General features: G+C 40.8%; 1 protein-coding gene across 4 annotated transcripts in view; it reads left to right on the plus strand.

Moving 5' to 3' along the window:
- The window catches only part of TRPM6 (transient receptor potential cation channel subfamily M member 6), a 209,006-nt gene that overhangs the window by 95,926 nt on the left and 86,811 nt on the right, over positions 1-26,269 (plus strand). For all 4 annotated transcript variants that reach the window (XM_082470799.1, XM_082470801.1, XM_082470798.1 and 1 more), the window contains 4 exons: positions 2,536-2,713; positions 13,970-14,183; positions 19,476-19,600; positions 24,015-24,186. In XM_082470799.1, coding sequence (XP_082326925.1) covers positions 2,536-2,713; positions 13,970-14,183; positions 19,476-19,600; positions 24,015-24,186 — 689 coding nt within the window. The remainder of the gene's footprint in view (positions 1-2,535; positions 2,714-13,969; positions 14,184-19,475; positions 19,601-24,014; positions 24,187-26,269) is intronic.

A 26,269-nucleotide genomic window follows, 5' to 3' on the forward strand; every position in this document is an offset into this window, starting at 1 on the left:
AAATACCTTATTCCATCCCCTCACTTTCAGTCTGTATGTGTCCCTAGGTCTGAAGTGGGTCCCTTGTAGACAGCATACATATGGGTTTTGTTTTTATATCCATTCAGTGAGCCTGTATCTTTTGGTTGGAGCTTTTAATCCATTCATGTTTAAGGTACTTATCGATATGTATGTTCCTATTCCCATTTTCTTAATTGTTATGGGTTTGTTTTTGTAGGTCCTTTTCTTCTCTTGTGTTTCCCACTTACAGAAGTTCCTTTAGCATTTGTTGTAACGCTGGTTTGGTGGTGCTGAATTCTCTTAGCTTTTGCTTGTCTGTAAAGCTTTTGATTTCTCCGTTGAATCTGAATGCGATCCTTGCCGGGTAGAGTAATCTTGGTTGTAGGTTCTTCCCTTTCATCACTTTAAATATATCATGCCACTTCCTTCTGGCTTGTAGAGTTTCTGCTGAGAAATCAGCTGTTAACCTTGTGGGAGTTCCCTTGTATGTTATTTGTCGTTTTTCCCTTGTTGCTTTCAATAATTTGTCTTTAATTTTTGTCAATTTGATTACTATGTGTCTCGGCGTGTTTATCCTTGGGTTTATCCTTTATGGGACTCTCTGCGCTTCCTGGACTTGGTTGGCTATTTCCTTTCCCATGTTAGGGAAGTTTTCGACTATAATCTCTTCAAATATTTTCTTGGGTCCTTTTTCTCTCTCTTCTCCTCCTAGGACCCCTAATGTGAATGTTGTTGTATTTAATGTTGTTCCAGAGGTCTCTTAGGCTGTCTTCATTTCTTTTCATTCTTTTATCTTTATTCTGTTCCACGGCAGTGAATTCCACCATTCTGTCCTCCAGGTCACTTATCTGTTCTTCTGCCTCAGTTATTCTGCTATTGATTCCTTCTAGTGTATTTTTCATTTCAGTTTTTGTATTGTTCATCTCTGTTTGTTTGTTCTTTAATTCTTCTAGGTCTTTGTTAAACATTTCTTGTATCTTCTCAATCTTTGCCTTCATTCTTTTTCCGAGGTCCTGGATCATGTTCACTATCATTATTCTGAATTCTTTTTCTGGAAGGTTGCCTATCTCCACTTCATTTAGTTGTTTTTCTGGGGTTTTTTCTTGTTTCTTCATCTGGTACATAGCCCTCTGCCTTTTCATCTTGTCTATCTCTATGTGAATGCGGTTTTTGTTCCACAGGCTACAGGACTGTAGTTCTTCTTCATTCTGCTGTCTGCCCTCTGGTGGATGAGGCTATCTAAGAGGCTTGTTCAAGTTTCCTGATGGGAGGGACTGGTGGTGGGTAGAGCTGGATGTTGCTCTGGTGGGCAGAGTTCAGTAAAACTTTAATCTGCTTGTCTGCTCATGGGTGGGGCTGGGTTCCCTCCCTGTTGGTAAACAATCAAACAGGCCTGAGGTAACCCAACACTGGAGCCTACCTGGCTCTTTGGGGGAGCTAATGGCAGACTCTGGGAGGGCTCATGCCAAGGAGTACTTCCTAGAACTTCTGCTCCCAGTGTCCTTCTCCTCACGGTGAGCCACAACCACCCCCCGCCTCTGCAGGAGACCCTCCAACACTAGCAGGTAGGTCTGGTTCTGTCTCCTATGGGGTCACTGCTCCTTCCCCTGGGTCCTGATGCGCACACTACTTTGTGTGTGCCCTCCAAGAGTGGAGTCTCTGTTTCCCCCAGTCCTGTCGAAGTCCTGCAGTCAAATACCGCTAGCCTTGAAAGTCTGATTCTCTAGGAATTCCTTCTTACGTTGCCAGACCCCAAGTTTGGGAAGCCTGATGTGGGGCTCTGAACCTTCACTCCAGTGGGTGGACTTCTGTGGTATAAGTGTTCTCCAGTTTGTGAGTCACCCATCCAGCAGTTACGGGATTTGATTTTATTGTGACTGCGCCCCTCCTACCATCTCATTGTGGCTTCTCCTTTGTCTTTGGATGTGTGGTATCTTTTTTGGTGAGTTCCAGTGTCTTCCTGTCAATGATTGTTCACAAGATTATTTTTTAAAAATAGTTTTTGAGGTATAATTGACATAAACTGCACATATGTAAAATATACAATTTGATGTTTGTTTTTGTTTTCTTTACTATTTTAATCATTTTTAAGAGTACAGTTCAGTAGCGTTAAGTATATCCACATTGTTGTGTTATGGATCTCCAGAACTTTTTATCTTGCAAAATTGAATCTGTATACTACATTTTGTTCATACATTCATCTATTGATGAATACATGGGTTGCTTCTACCTCTTGGCTGTTGTGAATAACGCTGCTATGAACATGGATGTGTAAGAGATTTTTAGTGTTTTCTTGAAACATCCCAAAAATGGTTCTAATGTGTAGCCAAGGGAGAGAACCAGTGAGAATGTTTTTAAACTTAGAAAACAACCCAGTGTTGGAAATCAAATATGAATCTCAGTGTGAAGTTTTAAAAATTGTTCATATATGTCATCTATACATTACCCTAGGAACATGTAGAAACATTACATCTATTTTCTGTTCTGAAATTGTGTGTTTTCTCTTTTGAAATTGGTATTCATCCCAAATTTAAGGTGTTACTGTGGGCGATTGATTAGAGACCATTATGGGATAGATTATGCCTGGACCATCTCAGCTGCCAACGGTAGTGAAAATGAACAATGGTCTGTTGAAAAGCACACAACGAAAAGCTCTACAGATACCTTTGGCACGATTAACTTCCAAGATGGAGAGCACACCCACCACTCTAAGGTTTGCTAATAACCTACATTATTTTGCTGTTTTTTTGTTTTTTGTTTTTAATATCTTTATTTGAGTATAATTGCTTTACAATGGTGTGTTAGTTTCTGCTTTATAACAAAGTAAATCAGCTATACATATACATATATCCCCATATCTCTACCCTCTTGCGTCTCCCTCCCACCCTCCCTATCCCACCCCTCTAGATGGTCACAAAGTACTGAGCTGATCTCCCTGTGCTATGCAGCTGCTTCCCACTAGCTATCTATTTTACATTTGGTAGTGTATATATGTCCATGCCACTCTTTCACTTCGTCTCAGCTTACCCTTCCCCCTCCCTGTGTCCTCAGGTCCATTCTCTACATCCACGTCTTTATTCCTGTCCAGCCCACAGGTTCTTCAGAACATTTTTTTTTTTTTTTAGATTCTATATATATGTGTTAGCATACGGTATTTGTTTTTCTCTTTCTGACTTACTTCACTCTGTATGACAGACTCTAGGTCCATCCACCTCACTACAAATAATTCAGTTTTGTTTCTTTTTATGGCAGAGTAATATTCCACTATATATATGTGTCACATCTTCTTTATCCATTCATCTGTCAGTGGACACTTAGGTTGTTTCCCTGTCCTGGCTATTGTAAATAGAGCTGCAATGAACATTGTGGTACATGACTCTTTATGAATTATGGTTTTCTCAGGGTATATGCCCAGTAGTGGGATTGCTGGGTCGTATGGTAGTTCTATTTTTAGTTTTTTAAGGAACCTCCATACTGTTCTCCACAGTGGCTGTATCAATTTACATTCCCACCAACAGTGCAAGAGGGTTCGCTATTCTCCACACCCTCTCCAGGATTTATTGTTTGTAGATTTTTTGATGATGGTCATTCTAACTGGTGTGAGGTGATACCTCATTGTAGTTTTGATTTGCATTTCTCTAATGATTAGTGATGTTGAGCATCCTTTCATATGTTTGTTGGCAATCTGTATATCTTCTTTGGAGAAATATCTATTTAGGTCTTCTACCCATTTTTGGATTGGGTTGTTTTTTTGATATTGAGCTGCATGAGCTGCTTGTATATTTTGGAGGTTAATCCTTTGTCAGTTGCTTCATTTGCAAATATTTTCTCCCATACTGAGGGTTGTCTTTTCATCTTGTTTATGGTTTCCTTTCCTGTGCAAAAGCTTTTAAGTTTCATTAGGTGTCATTTGTTTATTTTTGTTTTTATTTGCATTTCTCTAGGAAGTGGGTCAAAAGGATCTTGCTGTGATTTATGTCAAAGTGTTCTGCCAGTGTTTTCCTCTGAGAGTTTTATAGAGTCTGGTGTTACATTTAGGTCTTTAATCCATTTTGAGTTTAATTTTGTATATGGTGTTAGGGAGTGTTCTAATTTCATTATTTTACATGTAGCTGTCCAGTTTTCCCAGCACCACTTATTGAAGAGGGTGTCTTTTCTCCATTGTATATTCTTGCCTCCTTTATCAAAAATAAGGTGACCATTTGTGCGTGGGTTTATCTCTGGGCTTTGTATCCCATTCCATTGATCTATATTTCTGTTTTTGTGACAGTACCGTACTGTCTTGATTACTGTAGCTTTGTAGTATAATCTGAAGTCTGGGAGCCTGATTCCTCCAGCTCCGTTTTCCTTTCTCAAGATTGCTTTGGCTTTTCAGGGTTTTTGTGTTTCCACACAAATTGTGAAATTTTTTGTTCTGTTTCTGTGAAAAATGCCATTGGTAGTTTGACAGGGACTGCACTGAATCTGTAGATTGCTTTGGGTAGTATAGTCATTTTCACAATGTTAATTCTTCCAAGCCAAGAACATGGGATATCTCTCCACCTGTTTGTATCATCTTTAATTTCTTTCATCAGTGTCTTATAGTTTTCAGCATACAGGTCTTTTGTCTCCTTAGGTAGGTTTATTCCTAGGTATTTTATTCTTTTTGTTGCAATGGTAAATGGGCATGTTTCCTTAATTTCTCTTCCAGATTTTTCATCATTAGTGTATAGGAATGCAAGAGATTTCTTTGTATCCTGCTACTGTACCAAATTCATTGATTAGCTCTAGTGGTTTTCTGGTAGCTTCTTTAGGATTCTCTATTTATAGTATCATGTCATCTGCAAACAGTGACAGCTTTTCCTCTTTTCTGATTTGGATTCCTTTTCTTTCTTTTTCTTCTCTGATTGCAATGGCTAAAACTTCCAACAGTATGTTGAATAATAGTGGTGGGAGTGGACAACCTTGTCTTATTCCTGATGTTAGAGGAAATGGTTTCAGTTTTTCATCATTGAGAACAATGTTGGCTATGGGTTTGTCATATATGGCCTCTGTTATGTTGAGGTAAGTTCCCTCTGTGCTTACTTTCTGGAGGGTTTTTATTTTAAATGGGTGTTGAATTTTGTTGAAAGCTTTTTCTGCATCTATTGAGATGATCATATATTTTTTCTCCTTCAATTTGTTAATATGGTGTATCACATTGATTGATTTGCGTATATTGAAGAATTCTTGCCTTCCTGGGATAAATCCCCCTTGATCATGTTGTATGATCCTTTTAATGTGCTGTTGTTTTCTGTTTGCTAGTATTTTGTTGAGGATTTTTGCACCATTGTTCATCAGTGATATTGGCCTGTAGTTTTCTGTCTTTGTGACATCTTTGTCTGGTTTTGGTATCAGGGTGATGGTGGCCTTGTAGAATGAGTATGGTTGTGTTCCTCCCTCTGGTATATTTTGGAAGAGTTTGAGAAGGATAGGTGTTAGCTTTTCTCTAAATGTTTCATAGAATTCACCTGTGAAGCCATCTGGTCCTGGTCTTTTGTTTGTTGGAAGATTTTTAATCACAGTCTCAATTTCAGTGCTTGTGATTGGTCTGTTTATATTTTCTATTTCTTCCTGGTTCAGTCTTGGAAAGTTGTGCTTTTTTAAGAATTTGTCCATTTTATTGGCATATAGTTAGTTGCTTGTAGTAATCTCTCATGATCCTTTGTATTTCTGCAGTGTCCATTGTTACTTCTCCTTTTTCATTTCTAATTCTGTCGATTTGAGTCTTTTCCCTTTTTTTCTCGATGAGTCTGGCTAATGGTTTATCAATTTTGTTTATCTTCTCAAAGAACCAGCTTTTCGTTTTATTGATCTTTGCTATCATTTACTTCATTTCTTTTTCATTTATTTCTGATCTGATCTCTATGATTCCTTTCCTTCTGCTAACTTTGGGGTTGTTTTTTTTTTTTCATCTTTCTCTAATTGCTTTAGGTTGTTTATTTGAGATATTTTGTTTCTTAAGGTAGGCTTGTATTGCTATAAAGTTCCCTCTTAGAACTGCTTTTGCTGCATCCCATAGGTTTTGGGTCATCGTGTTTTCATTGTCATTTGTTTCTAGGTATTTTTTGATTTCCTCTTTGATTTCTTCAGTGATCTCTTGGTTATTTACTAGTGTATTGTTTAGCCTCCATGTGCTTGTATTTCTTACAGATTTTTTCCTGTAATTGATATCTAGTCTCATAGCGTTGTGGTCGGAAAAGATACTTTATACGATTTTAATTTTCTTAAATTTACCAAGGCTTGATTTGTGACCCAAGATATGATCTATCCTGGAGAATGTTCCATGAGCACTTGAGATTAAAGTGTATTTTGTTGTTTTTGGATGGAATTTCCTATAAATATCAATTAAGTCCATGTTGTTTAATGTATCTTTTTTTTTTTAAATTTTATTTATTTACTTATTTATTTATGGCTGTGTTGGGTCTTTGTTTCTGTGCAAGGGCTTTCTCTAGTTGTGGCAAGTGGGGGCCACTCTTCATCGCGGTGCGCGGGCCTCTCACTATCGCGGCCTCTCTTGCTGCCGAGCACAGGCTCCAGACGCGCAGGCTCAGTAATTGCGGCTCACGGGCCTAGTTGCTCCACAGCATGTGGGATCTTCCCAGACCAGGGCTCGAACCCGTGTCCCCTGCATTGGCAGGCAGACTCTCAACCACTGCGCCACCAGGGAAGCCCTTAATGTATCTTTTAAAGCTTGTGTTTCTTTATTTATTTTCATTTTGGATGATCTGTCCATTGGTGAAAGTGGGGTGTTAAAGTCCCCTACTATGATTGTGTTACTGTCGATTTCCCCTTTTATGGTTGTTAGCATTCACCTACGTATTAGTGTGCTCCTATGTTGGGTGTATAAATATTTACAATTGTTATATCTTCTTCTTGGACTGATCCCTTGATCATTATGTAGTGTCCTTCTTTGTCTCTTATAGTAGTCTTTATTTTAAAGTCTATTTTGTCTGATGAGAGAATTTGCTACTCCAGCTTTCTTTTGATTTCCATTTGCCTGGAATATCTTTTTCCATCCTGTCACTTTCAGTCTGTATGTGTCCCTAGGTCTGAAGTGGGTCTCTTGTAGACAGCATATATACGGGTCTTGTTTTTGTATCCATTCATCCAGTCTATGTCTTTTGGTTGGAGCATTTAATCCATTTACAGTTAAGGTAGTTATCGCTATGTATGTTCCTGTTACCATTTTCTAAATTGTTTTGGGTTCGTTATTGTAGGTCTTTTCCTTCTCTTGTGTTTCCTGCCTAGAGAAATTCCTTTAGCATTTGTTGTAAAGCTGGTTTGGTGGTGCTGAATTCTTTTAGCTTTTGCTTGTCTGTAAAGGTTTTAATTTCTCCATCAAATCTGAATGAGATCCTTGCTGGGTAGAGTAATCTTGGTTGTAGGTTTTTCCTTTTCATCACTTTAAATATGTCCTGCCACTCCCTTCTGGCTTGCAGAGTTTCTCCTGAAAGATCAGCTGTTAACCTTATGGGGATTCTCTTCCATGTTATTTGTTGTTTTTCCCGTGCTGCTTTTAATGTTTTTGTTTGTATTTAATTTTTGATAGTTTGATTAATATGTGTCTTGGCATGTTTCCCCTTGGGTTTATCCTGTATGGGACTCTCTGTGCTTCCTGGACTTGATTGACTCTTTCTTTTTCTATATTAGGGAAGTTTTCAACACTAATCTCTTCAAATATTTTCTCAGTCCCTTTCTTTTTCTCTTCTGGGACCCCTATAATTTGAATGTTGGTGAGTTTAATGTTGTCTCAGAAGTCTCTGAGACTGTCCTCAATTCTTTTCATTCTTTTTTGTTTATTCTGCTCTGTGGTAGTTATTTCCACTATTTTTTTTTTTTAACAGTCATTGTTTCTTTTTCTTTTTTTTTTTTTAATTTAAATTTATTTATTTGTTTGTTTATTTATTTATGGCTGTGTTGGGTCTTCGTTTCTGTGCGAGGGCTTTCTCTAGTTGCAGCAAGCGGGGGCCACTCTTCATCGCGGTGCGCGGGCCTCTCACTGTCGCGGCCTCTCTCATTGTGGAGCACAGGCTCCAGACGCGCAGGCTCAGCAATTGTGGCCCACGGGCCCAGTTGCTCTGCGGCATGTGGGATCCTCCCAGACCAGGGCTCGAACCCGTGTCCCCCACATCGGCAGGCAGACTCTCAACCACTGCACCACCAGGGAAGCCCCTATTTCCACTATTTTATCTTCCAGGTCACTTATCCGTTCTTATACCTCAGTTATTTTGCTGTTGATTCCTTCTAGAGAATTTTTAATTTCATTTATTGTGTTGTTAATCATTTTTTGTTTGCTCTCTAGTTCTTCTAGGTCCTTGTTAAACGTTTCTTGTATTTTCTCCATTTTATTTCCAAGATTTGGGATCCTCTTTACTATCATTACTCTGTATTCTTTTTCAGTTAGACTGCCTATTTCCTCTTCATTTGTGTGGTCTGGTGGATTTTTACCTTGCTCCGTCGTCTGCTGTGTGTTTCTCTGTCTTCTCATTTTGCTTAACTTACTGTGTTTGGGGGTCACCTTTTTACAGGCTGTAGGTTCATAGTGCCTATTGTTTTTGGTGTCTGCCCCCAGTGGCTAAGGTTGGGTCAGTGGGTTGTGTAGGGTTCCTGGTGGAGGGCACTGGTGCCTGTGTTCTGGTGGATGAGGCTGGGTCTTGTCTTTCTGGTGGGCAAGTCTGCGTCCAGTGGTGTCTTTTGGGGTGTCTGCGACTTTATTATGATTTTAGGCAGCGTCTCTGCTAATGGGTGGGGTTGTGTTCCTGTCTTGTTAGTTTTTTCACATAGGGTGTCCAACACTGTAGCTTGCTGGTTGTCGAGTGGAGCTGGGTCTTAGCGTTGAGATGCAGATCTCTGGGAGAGCTTTCTCCTTTTGATATTACATGGAGCTGGGAGGTCTCTGGTGGACCAATGTCCTGAACTCAGCCCTCCCACCTCAGAGGCCCAGGCCTGACATCCAGCCCGAGCCCAAAGACCCTGTCAGCCACACCTCTCAGAAGTAAAGGGAGAAAGAAAGAAATAAAGAAAAAAAAATAGAATAAAGTTTTAAAAATAGAAAATAAAAAAAATATATTTAAAATGAAAAAAGTTAAAAGTAATAAAAAAAAATAAAGAACAAAAGAAAGAAGACAGCAACCAAACCAAGAAGCAAATCCACCAATGGTAACCAGCGCTAAAAACTATACTAAAGGGCTTCCCTGGTGGTGCGGTGGTTAAGAATCCACCTGCCAATGCAAGGGACATGAGTTTGAACCCTGGTCCAGGAAGATCCCACATGCCACGGAGCAACTAAGCCTGTGCACCACAACTACTGAGCCTGCGCTCTAGAGCCCGTGAGCCACAACCACTGAGCCCGCATGCCACAACTACTGCAGCCTGTGCGCCTAGAGCCCATGCTCCACAACAAGAGAAGCCACCACAATGAGAAGTCCGCACACCGCAACAAAGAGTAGCCCCCGCTGGCCGCAACTAGAGAAAGCCTGCATGCAGCAACGAACACCCAAGGCAGCCAAAACTAAAGAAAAAAAGAAAAAAAAAACTGTACTAAAAAAAATAAAAATAAAAATGGACAGACAGAACCCTAGGACAAATGGTGAAAGCAAAGCTATACAGACAAAATCACACAAAGAAGCATACACATACACACTCACAGAAAGAGAAAAAGGAAAAAAAATATATATCTATATATATATATATAAAAAAGGAAGCAAGCAGCCAAATCAATAAACAAATCTACCATTGATAATAAATGCTAAATACTAAACTAAGATAAACATAAAACCAAAAACAAATTAGATGCAGAAAGCAAATCCCAAGTCTATAGTTGCTCCCAAAGTCCACCGCCTCAATTTTGGGATGATTTGTTGTCTATTCAGGTATTCCACAGATGCAGGTGCATCAAGTTGATTTTGGAGATTTAATCCACTGCTCCTGAGGCTGCTGGGAGAAATTTCCCTTTCTCTTCTTTGTTTGCACAGCTCCTGGGGCTCAGCTTTGGATTTGGCCTCGCTTCTGTGTGTAGGTCTCCCGAGCGCCTCTGTTCCCGCTCAGACAGGACGGGGTTAAAGTAGCAGCTGATTTGGGGGCTCTGGCTCACTCAGGCGGCGGGGAGGGAGGGGTACGGAATGCGGGGCGAGCCTGCGGCGGCAGAGGCCAGCGTGAGGTTGCACCAGCCTGAGGCGCGCCGTGCGTTCTCCTGGGGAAGTTGTCCCTGGATCACGGGACCCTGGCAGTGGCGGGCTGCACAGGCTCCCGGGAGGGGAGGTGTGGACAGTGACCTGTGCTTGCACACAGGATTCTTGGTGGCTGTAGCAGCAGCCTCAGCGTTTCATGCCCGTCTCTGGGGTCTGTGCTGATCGCCGTGGCTCGCGCCTGTCTCTGGAGCTTCTTTAAGCGGCGCTCTGAATCCCCTCTCCTCGCGCACCAGGAAACAGAGAGGCAAGAAAAAGTCTCTTGCCTCTTCAGCAGCTCCAGACTTTTTCCCGGACTCCCTCGCAGCTAGCCGTGGCGCACTAGCCCCTTCAGGCTGTGATCACGCAGCCAACCCCAGTCCTCTCCCTGGGATCCAACTGAATCCGGAGCCTCAGCTCCCAGCCCCCGCCCGCCCCGGTGGGTGAGCAGACAAGCGTCTCGGGCTGGTGAGTGCTGCTCGGCACCGATCCTCCGTGCGGGAATCTCTCCGCTTTGCCCTCTGCACCCCTGTGGCTGTGCTCTCCTCCGTGGCTCGGAAGCTTCCCCACCACCACCCCTCGTCTCCGCCCGCGAAGGGGCTTCCTAGTGTGTGGAAACCTTTCCTCCTTCACAGCTCCCTCCCACTGGTGCAGGTCCCGTCCCTATTCTTTTGTCTCTGTTTTTTCTTTTTTCTTTTGCCCTACCCAGGTATGTGGGGAGTTTCTTGCCTTTTGGGAAGTCTGAGGCCTTCTGCCAGCGTTCAGTAGGTGTTCCGTAGGAGTTGTTCCACGTGTAGATGTATTTATGATGTATTTGTGGGGAGGAAGGTGATCTCCACGTCTTACTCCTCCACCGTTTTGAAGGTCTCCTATTTCGCTGATTTTTAACAGAGGCTATAACCTCCAAATGTATCTCCAAATTGTATTTCTAAGTGTAGATGGTCAGATGACCAGGTTTTATTGCAAAGGCGGTCCATGTTACTCACCTGTTGACAAAAATGACCTGACTCTTCTTTTTCTTTTATGTCTGAGGGGCATGATACCTTTCCCAGGTGTGGTGTGGCCACCTCTTTGATTGACTTCTTTCAGCCAGGTTAGTGCCCTCTTCAGAAGAGAATGGCTTATTGCTCATGAGGCAGTTGCCAAACGGCTTCCCTTTTCTTAAGGAATGTATAAAAGTTACTACCAAAGAACAGACTTCACCTGAATCACAGCCATAGCAATTCCCAGTAACTTAACCTGTGACTGTTGCTGCCTGCTATGCCCTTGTGAGAGCCTTTTCTCAGGAAGAAAATGGAGAAATTTCTGTACCCCCTGAATGATAGTGCTGGGCTTTACAGGCCAGTTTTTCTCCTGTCCCTAATATAGTAATTTTACATGTGATTCACATAGTACTGACAGGTCAGCTGTCTTTCAGCTGTTTTCTATTGAGCTTGTTAACTGTACACTGCTTTATTAGAGGCAGCTTTCCTTGGGGAAAATACAGGGGGAGCCTGCCTCAGGAAAGCTCAGAATCAGTTGTGTCCTGCAGTGCATCATCAGTTAAAAGGATGTGAAAAACTGTTCTTAATAGTGCAATCATAATAAGGTTTCATAATATAATTGTACAGTAATCTACATTTCTGATTACTAATCCACTTGCATCTAACTTTGTGCGTTGATTTTTGTTTGTTTGTTTTAGTTGGCAAGAAAACTGTCCTCCAGTCCTTTTTGGAAGCTGACTCTCATAGAACTCTTTATGTAATTTTTCACTTAATTGTTTGTCTTCTTCCTTTTGCGTTTATGTTTGTTCATAATCATCTTCATTTACTCATTTTTTTAATCCATTCAACAGATCTTTATCAGTTGCCCATACTTTGCTATGCCCCAAAGAGAATATGTTCTGTGTACTAACATTGCTCACAGTCTAGTGAGGGAAACAGGAAATAAATATACAATTACCCCAGATGGTGGGGATGCTAGGAAAGGGGAATACAGGGTTCTTTGAGAGAATGAAAAGGGAACTCCTCCTGTTTTTCTGGGGTGGTGTGCATGTGTCAAGGAGGCCATCTGAGAGTAGGGATGGCTAAGCTGAGATGGGAAAGATGAGTGAGGTCTTTGGTGTCTGGTGAGACAGAAGGGTAAGAACACTGTAGGCGTGAGGAATAGCTTGTGGGAAGGCCAAGGGGGAATATGGTACATTTAGGGAAACTGAAAACATGTTTAGACAGATCTGATCACTAATACGTTTTATGCCTAGCATTAGGCTCCTGTTACATCCTCTGTGCCTGAATGCATTTTATTTGATCTCTCAGAAGAGGCTACCCTTATATTTCAGCCTGGAATTGCACTTCAGGTTTAGGGTGCACAGCAGGAGAGCTTGTGAGAGCTGGTTACTCATCCCCTCTGCTGCATTTCCCTTCCTAGTTGTTATCCCTCCCACCTCCTTCCAAAGAGGTTTGGAGGTGAGCTACGATAAAGGAGGAGGAGGGGAAAGAGAGTCATTAAACCTTAGCACCGTCTTCAGTTGGCCTTTGGAAGAAAAGACTCTAGTGCTGATAATTTAGTTGATCAAGGTGTTTATCCTGAAATCTCAAGGAGAAGTATCTTCTAGGACTAAAAGGACTTATAACTGAAAGGGAGGGCTACCTGGGAGAAAGAACTGAGAGAGAGAGAGAAGGAGAACTAAACCAGAGCTGCCTCCTCTGCCCTTATTCATCATTCGGGGCAACATGAACCCTTTCACAAAGGTCAACTTGTATTTTTCCTACTCTTTGAATATGTGATAAAGCCGTGGCAACTCAGTTTTCTCACTTGTAGACTGAATCCTAGTTACCCTTAGATTCTTTCTACTACATCCTGTGATGGCTGCACCATCCTCATGTCAGAAATTCTAATATTTTAATTATGAAATGAAGAGATTATGTTTTAAGAATTTCAAAGATGAAGACAATTGTTTTAAATCACTATCACATTCTGGAGGACAATGTGTAATTGCAATGGATAATTCCTATTTGCATATCTATGGCGATCTCTACCTGTGGTTATTTTTGCTATAGTTTTATAAACTCATGGTTTCTTATGGTCCTTATCCTATAAATCCGACTTATTCTTGCTGTTGGTTGGCTCACACTCATCTCAATATGATTTTACCAGTCTGTATGTGGCTGCATTGGCTGGGAAAAGAAACCCAGCCACACACTATAATCTTGGGCAAAATGCAAAATGATTCTGGAGCTGCCTGATTTCCCTCGTCTTTTCTTTTGGTTACATTGACTCTCTTATGAAAAGTATTTATTTTGGAAAAGAAGTTTTTAGAGAGATGATATATATAGGAAATGGTTAGAATGTAAAATTTAAAATAAATGAACATGCTTCTGGTTCTTAATTTAAATTATGCAAATATGTGAAATGGTCCAGTAAATTAAAAGCCATAGCATTTATGAAAAAACCTCATTTCACTTATTTCTAAAACTTTTTTTAAATGGGTTTGCTGGCGTAGTGATTTTTGCCAGTTTGAAGTATTTCTGCCTTACCTCAGACCTTCTAGAGAACATTGGTGGACTGACCCTGAAAACCAGAGGAAGCCTTCCGATCGTGACTTGTAATTCTCAGAAGGAACTTAAAGGGGGTGTGGGATCTTTTCAAAGTAAATATTTCCATTATATGAAGATGAACTTTTAAAGAGATCCTAGACATTTTCTTTCAAGTTTTGGCATTTCAGTTGCCCTGCTGTGTGCTTACTGCAACGTGGCAGGTATTTTCCACTATTTTATGTATATGTGTATATGCATATCTTCCAGTATATTAGAACTTCTTATGACACAAAGTTGGATCATCTGTTACATTTAATGTTGAAAGAGTGGAAGATGGAACTGCCAAAGCTGGTGATCTCTGTGCACGGGGGCATCCAAAACTTCAAGATGCCCTCCAAACTTAAAGAGATCTTCAGCCAAGGTTTGGTCAAAGCTGCAGAGACAACGGGAGCGTGGATAATAACAGAAGGCATTAATACCGGTAAGGCACATTCCCTGTTTCAGTCTTTTTCTCTTTTTTTAATTCCTTCTTTTTAATTGTGAATCAGGCAGTATATAGCACCTAACCTCTGCTCTGCAGTGCTCCCAGGAGATGTGGTAGCGTGAGAAAGACTGAAAGTGTAGTGACTGGAAAAGAAACCCAGAAGAATCCTAGACCTTTCCTGGAATGTATTTTTACCATTGTTTAAAATATGCTATTTTAATATAACTTTGGGTAAACGTCTGGCAAAGAAAATAGGTTTTCATGAGCTTTGGACTGTGGTGAGGTAGTGTGTGGGCATAGACGTGAGCTAAACTCACCATGGTCAGGTTCTCAGGAATTGGAAATCAGTGACATGTGCAACAACTGCATTGAGTGTATGGGGCATGAGGAGATAATTAACTACATAACTGGCATTTCACTCACTTGTTTCTGTCAATGACTCTTTCATACTTCTTGAAATCTGACATTCAAGAACTTCATTTAGTAGCCCCTGAACCTCTAACCCTACTCTTTTGCATCAGTGTTTATGAACTGTATGCATGTTAGAGAATCATCTGGGGGCTTTGCAAAAATACAGATGCACAAGTTCTACCCCAGATTAATTAGAGTTTTTCAGGGTGAAGCTTCTGAAGGGTATCTAATGTGCAGCCAGGGTTGAGGATTACTGACTTCACAAACTCCTCTCTTACTAATCTGTTACTGATATGTTACAGTTCTGACACCAGTTCTCATGTGTGGGTTCTTTCCCAACACACCACAGTTCTCCAGCACCAGCTGAGTGTCTTACAATTCAGCTCAATTCTGAATTACTGTCTACCAGGAAATAGCGTCGGATTCCACAGGTTAAGGGCTCAGTCCCACAAGACTGTCCCCACTTCAGATGTCAGCCTCAAGTCCGTTGTTACCCGTGCTTCTGACTGGCTGGCTATAAATCAGAGGTTCCCACCATCCCCTCCTTGGGTTTGATGAATTTGCTAGAGCAGCTCACAGAATGCAGGAAACCAGTTTACTCACTAGATTACCAATTTATTATAAAAGGATGTAACTCAGGAACAGGTAGATTGAAGAGATGCATAGGGCAAGGCATGTGGGAAGGGGCACGGAGCTTTCATGCCCTCCTCCCAAGTTGGTAAACCTCCCAAGTTTACCAACTTGGAAGCTCTCTGAACCCTGTTTTTTTTTTTTTTTATTTTTATGGAGTCCTCATTACCTGGGCACGATTGATTAAGTCATTGGCTATTGACAATTGAACTCAATCTCCAGTTCCTCTCCCCTCCGCAATGGTTGAGGGTGAGACTGGAAGTTCCTACCCTCTAATCATGTGGTTGGTTGGTTCCCTTGGCAACCAGCCCCCATCGGTAGGTCAAAAAGTCGCCTCATTAACATAACAGAAGGCACCTCTGTCACTCTCACCACTTAGGAAATTCCAAGGTTTTAAGGAGCTCTGGGTCAATAACAGACCAAATATATATTATTATAAGTCACAATATCACACCTGTGGCTTTCCATCTTCCCTTTACTTCTCCCTCTTTTGATTTGGGATATCCTAGCCAATGTTTCCTATTGAGTTCTGCCTGACCTTTAGGATCTACATTAGATGCCAACATACCCAGGAAGCATTCTCTATCTCAACTCGCTCTTGTTTCTTAATTTCTATAGCGTTTATTGCCTGTAGCACTTGTAGCACGTTTATGTTTTGCCTTACAGGTTAGGTTAGGATGAATCTACCTGATTGTGAGGTAGAGGCCAGGGCCTGTACATATGTCTAAGAACTGAGCAACAGGTACTAATGTAACGAATAATTTCTTTTGATTAAAAAGGAATGAAGGAAGCAAGTGATTGAAAAAACAAAATAAAAATAAAACCAAGGGATTCGTCTTGTCACTAATGGGTAACCTGGTAGTTCCTCTGGTACATGTCATTGAGATAATTACTGTTTCACATTCTTAGAAAAAAGCAAAGGTTGCAGAGTTCTAAGTCCAATGTGTAGTACTTATTTTATTTCCAGTAAAAACAAGAGGGTGGATGGGGAAGTTTTGTAGAGTCCAGAAAAAGGTGAACTTGGGCATGGTTTTTTTCTTTGAGTTGTGTTACAGGCTTTATTTTACTTATTGATTTTTTAAGAAAAAAATATTTTAGATTAGGGCCAGTTAAAGAACACAAATATAATAGTGTGAAGACTATTGAAATAGTTCATATGAACAAAAGAAATGAGAAATGAGGTATACTTGGAGCTTCCTGAAGCAATAATCAGGGTCTGACCTGATTCAGCCTCAGCTCCTTAGGTCCTTACTGCTCAAGAAGTGGTCCCTGGACCAGCAACATCAACATCACCTAGGAGCTTGTTGGGAATGCAGATATCGGGCTTCTCAGACCGGTGGGATCAGAATCTGCATTTTGATAACATCCCCAGGTGATTCTTAGGCACATTGAAATTTGAGAAGCTTTGCTTACCAGCTCCAACCTATGCTTGAGATGCTTCTCAACTGTAGTTGAACATTATTTGGCATGAATTTTTTACATTTATTTAAATTGAATGCCAGAAGCCTTTAAGAATCTATTGTGTATCAAGCATTTGGATAGATGCTGTGGGTGAAAGTTGAGTAAGATATGGACCCCGGGTTTAGTGATGGGGTGGGTGACTGTAACAAACAGAGAGTAAGCAACTAACCAAAAATTGATGCTGAATGGGTCATAGTTGAGATTCAAAGAAAGTGTTTGGGAGTAAAAGGAAGAGGAAGAGGACAACAAATTCTGGTTCCAACTGAGGGAACCTGAGAAGAAAGCTTGGTGAAGGATATAGCACTTAATGTTGGCCTTGAGAGAAGGGTGGGAAAAAGCATTCTAGGCAGAGGTGGCAGTTCAGGGCAAGGTACACAGCTGGAGATTAAGACATGTGTAGAAAGAGGTGATAAGGCTGCTAGCCGGATGTGCCGTGTGGCAGAGGACAGGGACAGCAAGGGAGACTGGAGCCAGATTGGGTGCCATGTTATTTGGGCTGAGGTTTTATTCTCTATGTAGCAGGGAGCCCTCAAAGGATTTTGAACAGAAGAATGAATAGGGAATGATATTGTCAGATCTGGTTTTACAGAGAGTCTTAGCAGATAATATGTATTAAGATCACATGTGGGCTGCTGACAAATGATCACCCCACATGCTGGTAACGCATGCCAAACCTATGGATCTGAATCTCTATTGGTATTGATGTGTGTTCTGTGGTCCAGACCCCCAATTTTAGAAAATGACTGGGAAAAGTGCAAAAGATGGCTGGAGGGGAGGATTCCAGAGAGAAGGAAATGATTTAGGTGCTATGCATTAGATACATGCAATATGCAGGGCTTTGTTGGTTTTTTTTTTTCCTGTGCTAATGACACATAGAGTCAGACTGTACATAGAAAGAGTAAGTGGTGTAATGTAGTGTTTGTGATTAAAAGGCAAATTTTTTTTAAATTAATTTTTATTGGAGTAGAGTCACTTTACAATGTTGTGTTGGTTTCTTGCTGTATAGCAAAGTGAATCAATCATACGTATACATATATCCACTCTTTTTTAGCTTTCCTTCCTATCTAGGTTGCCACAGAGCATTGAGTAGAGTTCCCTGTGCTATACAGTAGGTTCTCATCAGTTATCTATTTTATACACAGTAGTGTATGTATGTCAGTCCCAGTCTCCCAATTCATCCCACCCACCACCTCCCCCCTTGGTAACCATAAGTTTGTTCTCTATGTCTGTGACTCTATTTCTGCTAAAAGGCAGATTAAGCCAATCTCAGAAGGCTACGTATTGCATAATTCCAACTATATGACATTCTGGAAAAGGCAAAACTATAGAGATAATAAAAAGATCAGTGGTTATCAAGGATTGGGGGAATGAGGGATGAATAGACAGAGTACAGAGGACTTTTAGGGCAGTGAAACTATTCTGTATGATGCTGTAATGGTGCATACATGTTATTATACATTTGTCCAAACCCATAGAATGTACAACACCAAGAGTGAACTCTAATGTAATGTAAACTGTGGACTTTGGATGATTATGATGTGTCAGTGTAGGTTCATCAGTTGTAACAAATGTTCCACTTTGGTAGGGGATGTTGACAGTGGGGAGGTTGTAAATGTGTAGGGAAGAGGGTATATGGGAAATCTCTGTACCTCTGGCTCAATTTTGCTGTGAATCTAAAACTGCTCTAAAAAGTAAAGTCTAATTTTCGTTCCTTTTTATGGCTGAGTAATATTCCATTGTATATATGTGCCACATCTTCTTTATCCATTCGAAATTGGGCCATTTGTAGAGACGTGGATGGATCTAGTGACTGTCATACAGAGTGAAGTAAGTCAGAAAGAGAAAAACAAATATCGTATATTAATGCATACATGTGGAACCTAGAAAAATGGTATGGATGAACCAGTTTGCAGGGCAGAAATAGACACAGAAGTAGAGAACAAACGTATGGACACCAAAGGGGGAAAGCAGCGGGGGTGGGGGTGGTGGTGTGATGAACTGGGCAATTGGGATTGACATGTATACACTGATGTGTATAAAATAGATAGCTAATAAGAACCAGCTGTATAAAAAAATAATAAAATTAAATTAAAATAAAAAGTAAAGTCTATTGAAAAAAGAAAAGTCAGATCATGGATTGGAATCCAAACTGTACAAACTACCAGCTCTATAACCTTGGGCAAATTATTTAACTTCCTTGTGCCTCAATTTTTGCCTATAAAATAGACTAAAAATATTCCTACTTAAAGTGTAAATGCATGTAAAACTTAAAAAAGCACCTGGTGTGTAGTTAAGAGTTCAGTAAGTGTTGGCTATTATTATTATTATTATTAGTCCCAGAAAGGCAAACATTAATGTATTAGTTCTGGAATATTTATGAATATAGAGCTATTAAATTAATTTGCCTCAGCGAAGCAAGGATCTTCAGGATGTTTTACTGGGACAGTCAAGAAGGTTAGAGAAAAAAATACTAAGAACATTCATGATGTCAGGGGTGGGTTTACAGGATGTTCTGGTCAGGCAAGAATAGGGGCAGAACTGAGGTTGTAAGCAGAAATTTCTCAAAGGAAGAGGAGAATTGTTCAGGTAGAAAGGTTAGTGATAGGAGAAGGAGGTGTCAAGAGGGAGTAGAGCAAGTCAAAGTATCAGAAATTAATTCCACTGTGCCAGCAACTTTCCCTGATAGCGGTCTTTTGCATATGCTTGTCTACTTGTCTCTTTCCAGCAGTCACAGTGTTTTGCGTGATTTGTGAGTTAAAGTTTGACTTCTAAACTGATTGTTCATAGGTGTGTCCAAACATGTTGGGGATGCCCTGAAAGCCCATTCCTCCCAGTCCTTGAGAAAAATCTGGACAGTTGGAATCCCTCCTTGGGGTGTCATTGAGAACCGGAAAGATCTTATTGGAAGAGACGTAAGTAGACAATCCTTTCACAACAAAAGGAGATAAACATGTATCCAGTTGCCAGCTTAGCACTATATCCGGATATCTAGTAGACATCTTGAATGTAATATACCCCAAATAAACTCCTGGCTTCCTGCTGCCTCCCTTACCCTATCTTAGAAAGTGACAATCTTGTCCTGCAGTTCTCAAGCCAAAACCCTGAACTTATCCTGGAATGATCTCTGTCTCATGCCTCAAACCCGATCCACCAGTAAATTATCATCTTAGCTTCACTTTAAAAATTTATCTGGGGGCTTCGCTGGTGGCGCAGTGGTTAAGAATCCGCCTGCCAATGCAAGGGGCACGGGTTCGAGCCCTGGTCCGGGAGGATCACACATGCCGTGGAGCAACTAAGCTCTTGCACCGCAACTACTGAGCCTGCACTCTAGAGCCCGCGAGCCACAACTACTGAGCCTGTGTGCCACAACTACTGAAGCCCGCGCGCCTAGAGCCCATGCTCCGCAACAAGAAAAGCCACCACAATGAGAAGCCCGCACACCGCAACGAAGAGTAGCACCACTCACCGCAACTAGAGAAAGCCCACGCACAGCAACGAAGGCCTAACACAGCCAAAAATAAAAATAAATAAACTAAATAAATTTATTAAAAAATATATATATATCTATCCGGAATCTGACCTCTTTTTATTACCTCCACTGTTACTGAGCAGGTTTAAGCCACTATTTTCTGTCACCTGGATGATTGTAATAGCCTTCCCTACTCTCATCCACGTCTCTTATTAAGGTCTGATCCCAACGCAGTAGCCAGAATGATTCTAAAGGGACGGACTTGTCTAAGTTTGTTTATAAGACTAATGTATATTTTTGGTAGGTATCTCAAGTATTACAAAAGGTATGAAGAAGAAAGATAACCACTGTTAATATTTTGGTGTGTATCATTCTAGAATTTTTTTCTATGTATGCGTACGTATGTATAGTAAAAAAAAGTTTGTGTGTTAAAAAAGTAACAACAGAAACCTATTGTTGTGAATCTGTTTTTCAGCTTAACTATTTAACATAATTAATTCTCTATGTCAGTTAATATAGACATGCTTATGGTTTGTTTTAACTTTCATTTTGGAAAATTTCGAACACATTAAAGAGTAGAGAGATGAGAATAATCATCTCCTTCGTACCCTTCTCCGGGTTTCAAGTTATGAACTCAGAGCCAATTTTGTTTAGTTTAGTCCCTCATCCATTCTCCATCTCCTCCCTCCATTATTTTGAAGCAAATTCCAGACATCAAATAATTTCATTGGTAAATATTTTAGTAGTTATTTCTAAAGTATATGGACAATTAAAAAATATAACCACATTGCCATATTCGTACCTAAAAAATTAACAATAATTTCTGATATCATCAAATATCCAGTCTGTGTTCAAGTTTCTGATTGTCTCAATTTTTCAGTTGTTTGATTTCATTATCCAAAAAATTTCCCTACATTGTGATGGGTTGATTTGTCTCTTCGGTCACTTAGTTTTTTTTCCTTGAGTCGCTTTTGATCTCTGGATTTTCCCTCCGTCTCCTTTTTTGTTTTCTGTTTGTTTGTTTCAATTTATTTGTTGAAGAAACTGGGTCATTCCTAAAGAGTTTCCCACAGTTTGGATTTTGCAGATTTAAGCTCTTGTGGTAGCATTTAGCCTATTTCTCTGTCTTTTGTCTTTCTTGTAAATTGGTAGTTTGATCCAAAGGTATGATCAGATTCAGGTTCTTTTTGTACAGGTTTATGCCCTAGGAGGAGATGTGTCCTTCACTTGTGACATAACATCCTCACTCTTTTTATGATGTCATTGCCTAGATTTATTATTTCAACAGGGTTGCAAAAATGCTAATATTTAATTATAGTGTTCTTTCTTCATTTATTAGCTTAAATACTCTATAAAGAGAAACATTTTCTCCTCAATTGCTTGGTTTACCTTGTGGTACATACGGTTGTATGGGAAAGGGTAGAATAAATATTTGATTCTTTTTCTTTATTTGCCAGTTTTCAAAGCATTGAGTTGGTTATCTACCATCCCCCAAGGTGAACAGTGAGTTGTTTTTTTTTTTTTTTTTTCTGATTCATGAAGTTAAACATATTTGGTATGTTTTAATCCATTATTCTAATATAGTTATTATTCTTTATCGTGCTCATATTGTCCCATTGTGGCCAGTGGAGCCTTTCAAGTTGTCTCCTGAGTCCTTTTAACACAATTCTAGTCATTTATCATTGCTTCCTTGTGTTTTAGTATGAAAAAAACTGTTCTTGGCTCATTGTATATAATTTTTGCTCCTAGAGAAATGACGGGTTGCTTTTAGTGGGAAATAGTATTAAGAGACCACATTCTGAGAGCCAAGGGTGCATTTTTATTTTTCATGCCTGATAAAGTTCTATTGTACTAAAGTACTATAATTTATTTAACCATCCCTCTATATTGTCCATTTATGTTTTCTATTTTTAACTTTTACAGAAAATGATATTAATGTTGTGATAAGACACATATATTTTTGAAACTAGCTGAAAACGCTTATTTCCTTAGAAGTTATTCTCAAAGTAGAATGTTTGGACCAGTTGGTATGTAACTTTTAAAATGTGACTAATTGTCTTCCAGAAAGGTGGTAACAATTTACATTCCTACCAACAGGGTATGAGGGTGCCCATTTCCCTGTACCATTTCCAGCTTCGGGTATTCTGGGTTTTTTTAAACTTTGCCATTCTGATAGGTATAAAATAACACCTAATTTTTCTTATGTACGTTTCTCTGATTACTAGTGAGATTCAACATCTTTCCATGTGGTTTTTATGCATTTTTAAGCATAGTTTTTATATTTTGAAAGACCTTTTGTATTATAATTCATTCTATTAACATTTTTGTTTGCCATGTGTGCTGCATTTCCCAGATTTTAATTTGTATCATTTATGAACATCTTTCCATGTGTAAAAAATATGTGTTACATCTATCAATTATTTTCTTTTTGGTTTCTGGCCTCAGTGTCATGCTTAGGGATTATAAAAGTAACTTTTAAATACTAATGTTTGTAATGTTTGTAGTGCTTTTTGCATCCATTATTTCTTTTTTTTTTTAAATTTCTTTCTTTTTTTTTTTTGGCTGTGTTGGGCCTTCGTTGCTGCACGCAGGCTTTCTCTAGTTGTGGCGAGTGGGGGCTACTGTTTGTTGCGGTGCGCAGGCTTCTCATTGAGGTGGCTTCTCTTGTTGTGGAGCACGGGCTCTAGGTGTGCGGGCTTCAGTAGTTGTGGCTCACGGGCTCTAGAGCACAGGCTCAATAGTTGTGGTGCACGGGCTTAGTTGCTCCACGGCATGTGGGATCTTCCCAGACCAGGGCTTAAACCCGTGTCCCCTGCATTGGCAGGTGGATTCTTAACCACTGCGCCACCAGGGAAGCCCCCATTATTTCTTTAAAGCCTCACAGCAACCCTCTGCTATAGGAATCATTATCATCACTTATACATGAGGAAAATAAGCCTGAGAAAGGAAGCAGGTGTTACCCAGAGTTAAAGTTAGAAAGCAGAAGAGCCTAGCCTTAAACTTGGGCTCTTTGACTCCAAACACAGTCGGCCTTCCCTATTTGTGGATTCCGCATCTGAGGAGTCAACTAACAGTGGATCCTAAGGATTCAACCGACCGCGGATCCAGGGGATACTGAGGGCCGACTATACTGAGCCATTTTATATCAGGGACTTGAGCATCCGTGGATTGTGGTATCTGCGAGTGGTCCTGGAACTAATCCCCCACAGGTACCAAATGACTGTACTGTTCTCTCCTCTCTAAAAACAAATGAGAATTGGAGTAGCTTATAGAAGAATCAGCAAATATTAATAAAGATCTGGATATTTTTTATTGAATGAATGCATCTCCATTTACTTTTCACTTCATTTGGAATACTAGAAAAAAAAATCAGTGTCCAAATATTATTCTGGAATAGATCTATTAAAAGGCATAGTTTCTGGATAGTGATGTAGTCTGTGTACCAATGCAGATCCTTAAACTGTTTTTTAATGATCTGAGACAAGGTAAGTACAGAAATTGAAAATAAATGTATGGAACCATTTTTAGCCATGTGACGGTGCTGTGACATCCAAGCATATGGTAAGTGTGCTTATCTTGCTGTGTGTGCGAGTGTTGTTGAACTTGTGAGTCTCATGTAGTACAAGCCGCATACTAGTCATGCATTAGGGGACTACCTATCTGTCCATAAAAACATAAGAAATAAGAAATCTCAAATTGATTCTTCACTGCAGATAGCTTGAGAAGCACTGCCCTTGGTAGCAGGTACTACTTTTTGACCTGGACAGGAACTCGGTAGGACACAGACAGGCCTTCGGAGCCGTCGGCCCGGGAAGGATCTCAAGCTCTGACCGTCTCTTGTCCTCGCTGTCTCGCAGGCGGTGTGCCTGTACCAGACCCTGGGCAACCCCCTCAGCAAACTCACCACACTCAACTGCATGCACTCCCACTTCATCCTGTCCGATGATGGCACCGTGGGCAAGTATGGCAATGAGATGAAGCTCAGGAGGAACCTGGAAAAGTACCTCTCTCTGCAGAAAATACACAGCCGTGAGTACCACAGGGGCTCAACCAACAGGTCCTGGCCGGGGGCCTTGCTGTGGAGCAAGGTGCTCCATTGCCATCTGTACAGGGTAGAGAGGTCCAAGCCGGCCCCTGCCTTAAGTTAACACCTGTGAACCCTCAGTGAGAAGAAAGCAGGATATGAAATTGTGGGTGACAGTCAGAAGAGAGGAAGGGATCTTGCGGGACAGCAGAGGGGAGGTGTCAGAGTGGAGACTTTAGCAGAGTCTCTGGGAGTCCTTAGGCTTGGATGGATAGAGGGAGAAAGTAGAGAAAGAATTGATTTGGGAATGTGGATGGCTGAAAAGCCGTAAAGAGACTAGCCTGAGAAGAGAGGGCTATGAGCCTTGATAGTCAGGGAAGTTGACATTTCTAGGTGGGTGGTGTGGCTTCAGTCAGGGAAGGGGTTGAAATCAGGACTTTTAGAAATAAGGACCTTTGAAGGTATGTTGTGACATGCTGGCAGTGGTGCTTTGGTAGTGCCTAAGGAGGAGGAGTGGGGGGCAAAATCAGTGAGTGTCCTTGGGTGGAGAGGTGGGAATCCTTAAAGGGAGGAAAAGGGCTGGATGCTGCCTGGAGAAATGGAGACTCTGCATCCAGGGCAGCAGAAGGTGGCCCCTGCCTCTTTTGGTGAGTTAAATCTTCCACAGACTATGCTACCCTTTAAGCGGAGATGCCAGGGAATAGGAAGATTCTCAGGAGGCTCAGTCTTCTTCAGCCTCTGACTTTGGGCTGAAAATGCTGAACATCCTTTGAGTTTTTGGCCCAGATTCCCTGAAGCAGCAGATGTAGTGAGGTCAGATGGATCAAAGCTCTATTTACTGCCTGTGACCTTGGGCAATGAAATTAGCGTCTGTCAAATTGTTCTCTTAAAAAAAAAAAAAAATTGTTCTCTTAATACAAGACAGAAGAAACTGTCTACCTGTACCTTTTGTTGTGAGAATTAGAGGGGATAAAATATGTTAGGTGTGCTCAGAATAGTATTGGGTACATAACATGTCCTCAACAAATGTGTTTCTTTCTTTCCTTTTATTCTCCTTTGGTACAGGGGGTCGTGTGCTGGTTGGGGTGGGGGTACAGAGAGGGACTCTGGGAATTGTTGTCAGTCATTTAGAGCTTAGTGTGAATGAAGTTTGGAGGCTCGTTTAGGTCAGGAAGGGGGAGAGAGGAGCAGGTATGTGGTCCTCTACAGGGTGGGGGTGGCTAGTGGGGAGGAAGACCCACAGAGGAGCGGAGAAGGAGGGCAGGTCAGAGATTGCCCTGAAGGAGAATCCCTGAAGCGAGGGCCCTGCAGGGCTCTGAAATGTCAGTTACCTGAAATGTCCTGTTGCCTCTGATGACCTGGGCTCACCACCTGTGCTCAGGGATTCTGTGCAGCGCTACGATGTGTGTCCCAGGAGAGCAAAGTCTCTGTCTTTCTTATTTCCTGCTGATTCTCCATTTGTGAAAACAGCCCTGATGAATGAAAACAGCCCCGAGCTTGCATATCGCCATATGCCATTCTACATTTCTACTTTCAAAGTCCTTAAAATTTAGGATTCATTTGGAGGGTTTTGCTGTCCATGGAGAGAGAATGTGGAGTCAATTTCAGTGGATTGGTAATATTTATTATTCTATGGAGAACTGACAGGAAAACAGCAAAAACAATAAACCACTTACACACACGCACACACATATACACACACATGCATGCACACACACAAGAAAGAAAGAAGGAAGGAAGGAAGGAAAGAAGAAAGGAAGAATAAAAGAGAGAAAGGAAAGACAAATGAAAACAGACCCCAACAAGCCCAAAATTCTTAGGTATCAAAACTGATCTTCACACCTCCTGTGCTCACTAGGGAGGCTTTCTGCCATATTTGTATTTGTCTTTGATGTGGTTAAAAATATTTTCTTGATTTCTTTCATTTCTTTTCAACCGGGCTTCTTGGAGTCCCTGGCAAATCCTTGATGTTCACAGAAAGCACTTACCAAAAAAAAAAAAGGATGACTTCATAAAGTTGCTGTAGAAATCCCTTTGAAATGTGGCCAATGTCAGTTCCTGTTCTGTAAGCCTCTGAGGATGGAAAGC

This window comes from Balaenoptera physalus (assembly GCF_965194825.1).
Source record: "Balaenoptera physalus genome assembly, chromosome: 7".
NCBI lineage: Eukaryota > Metazoa > Chordata > Mammalia > Artiodactyla > Balaenopteridae > Balaenoptera > Balaenoptera physalus.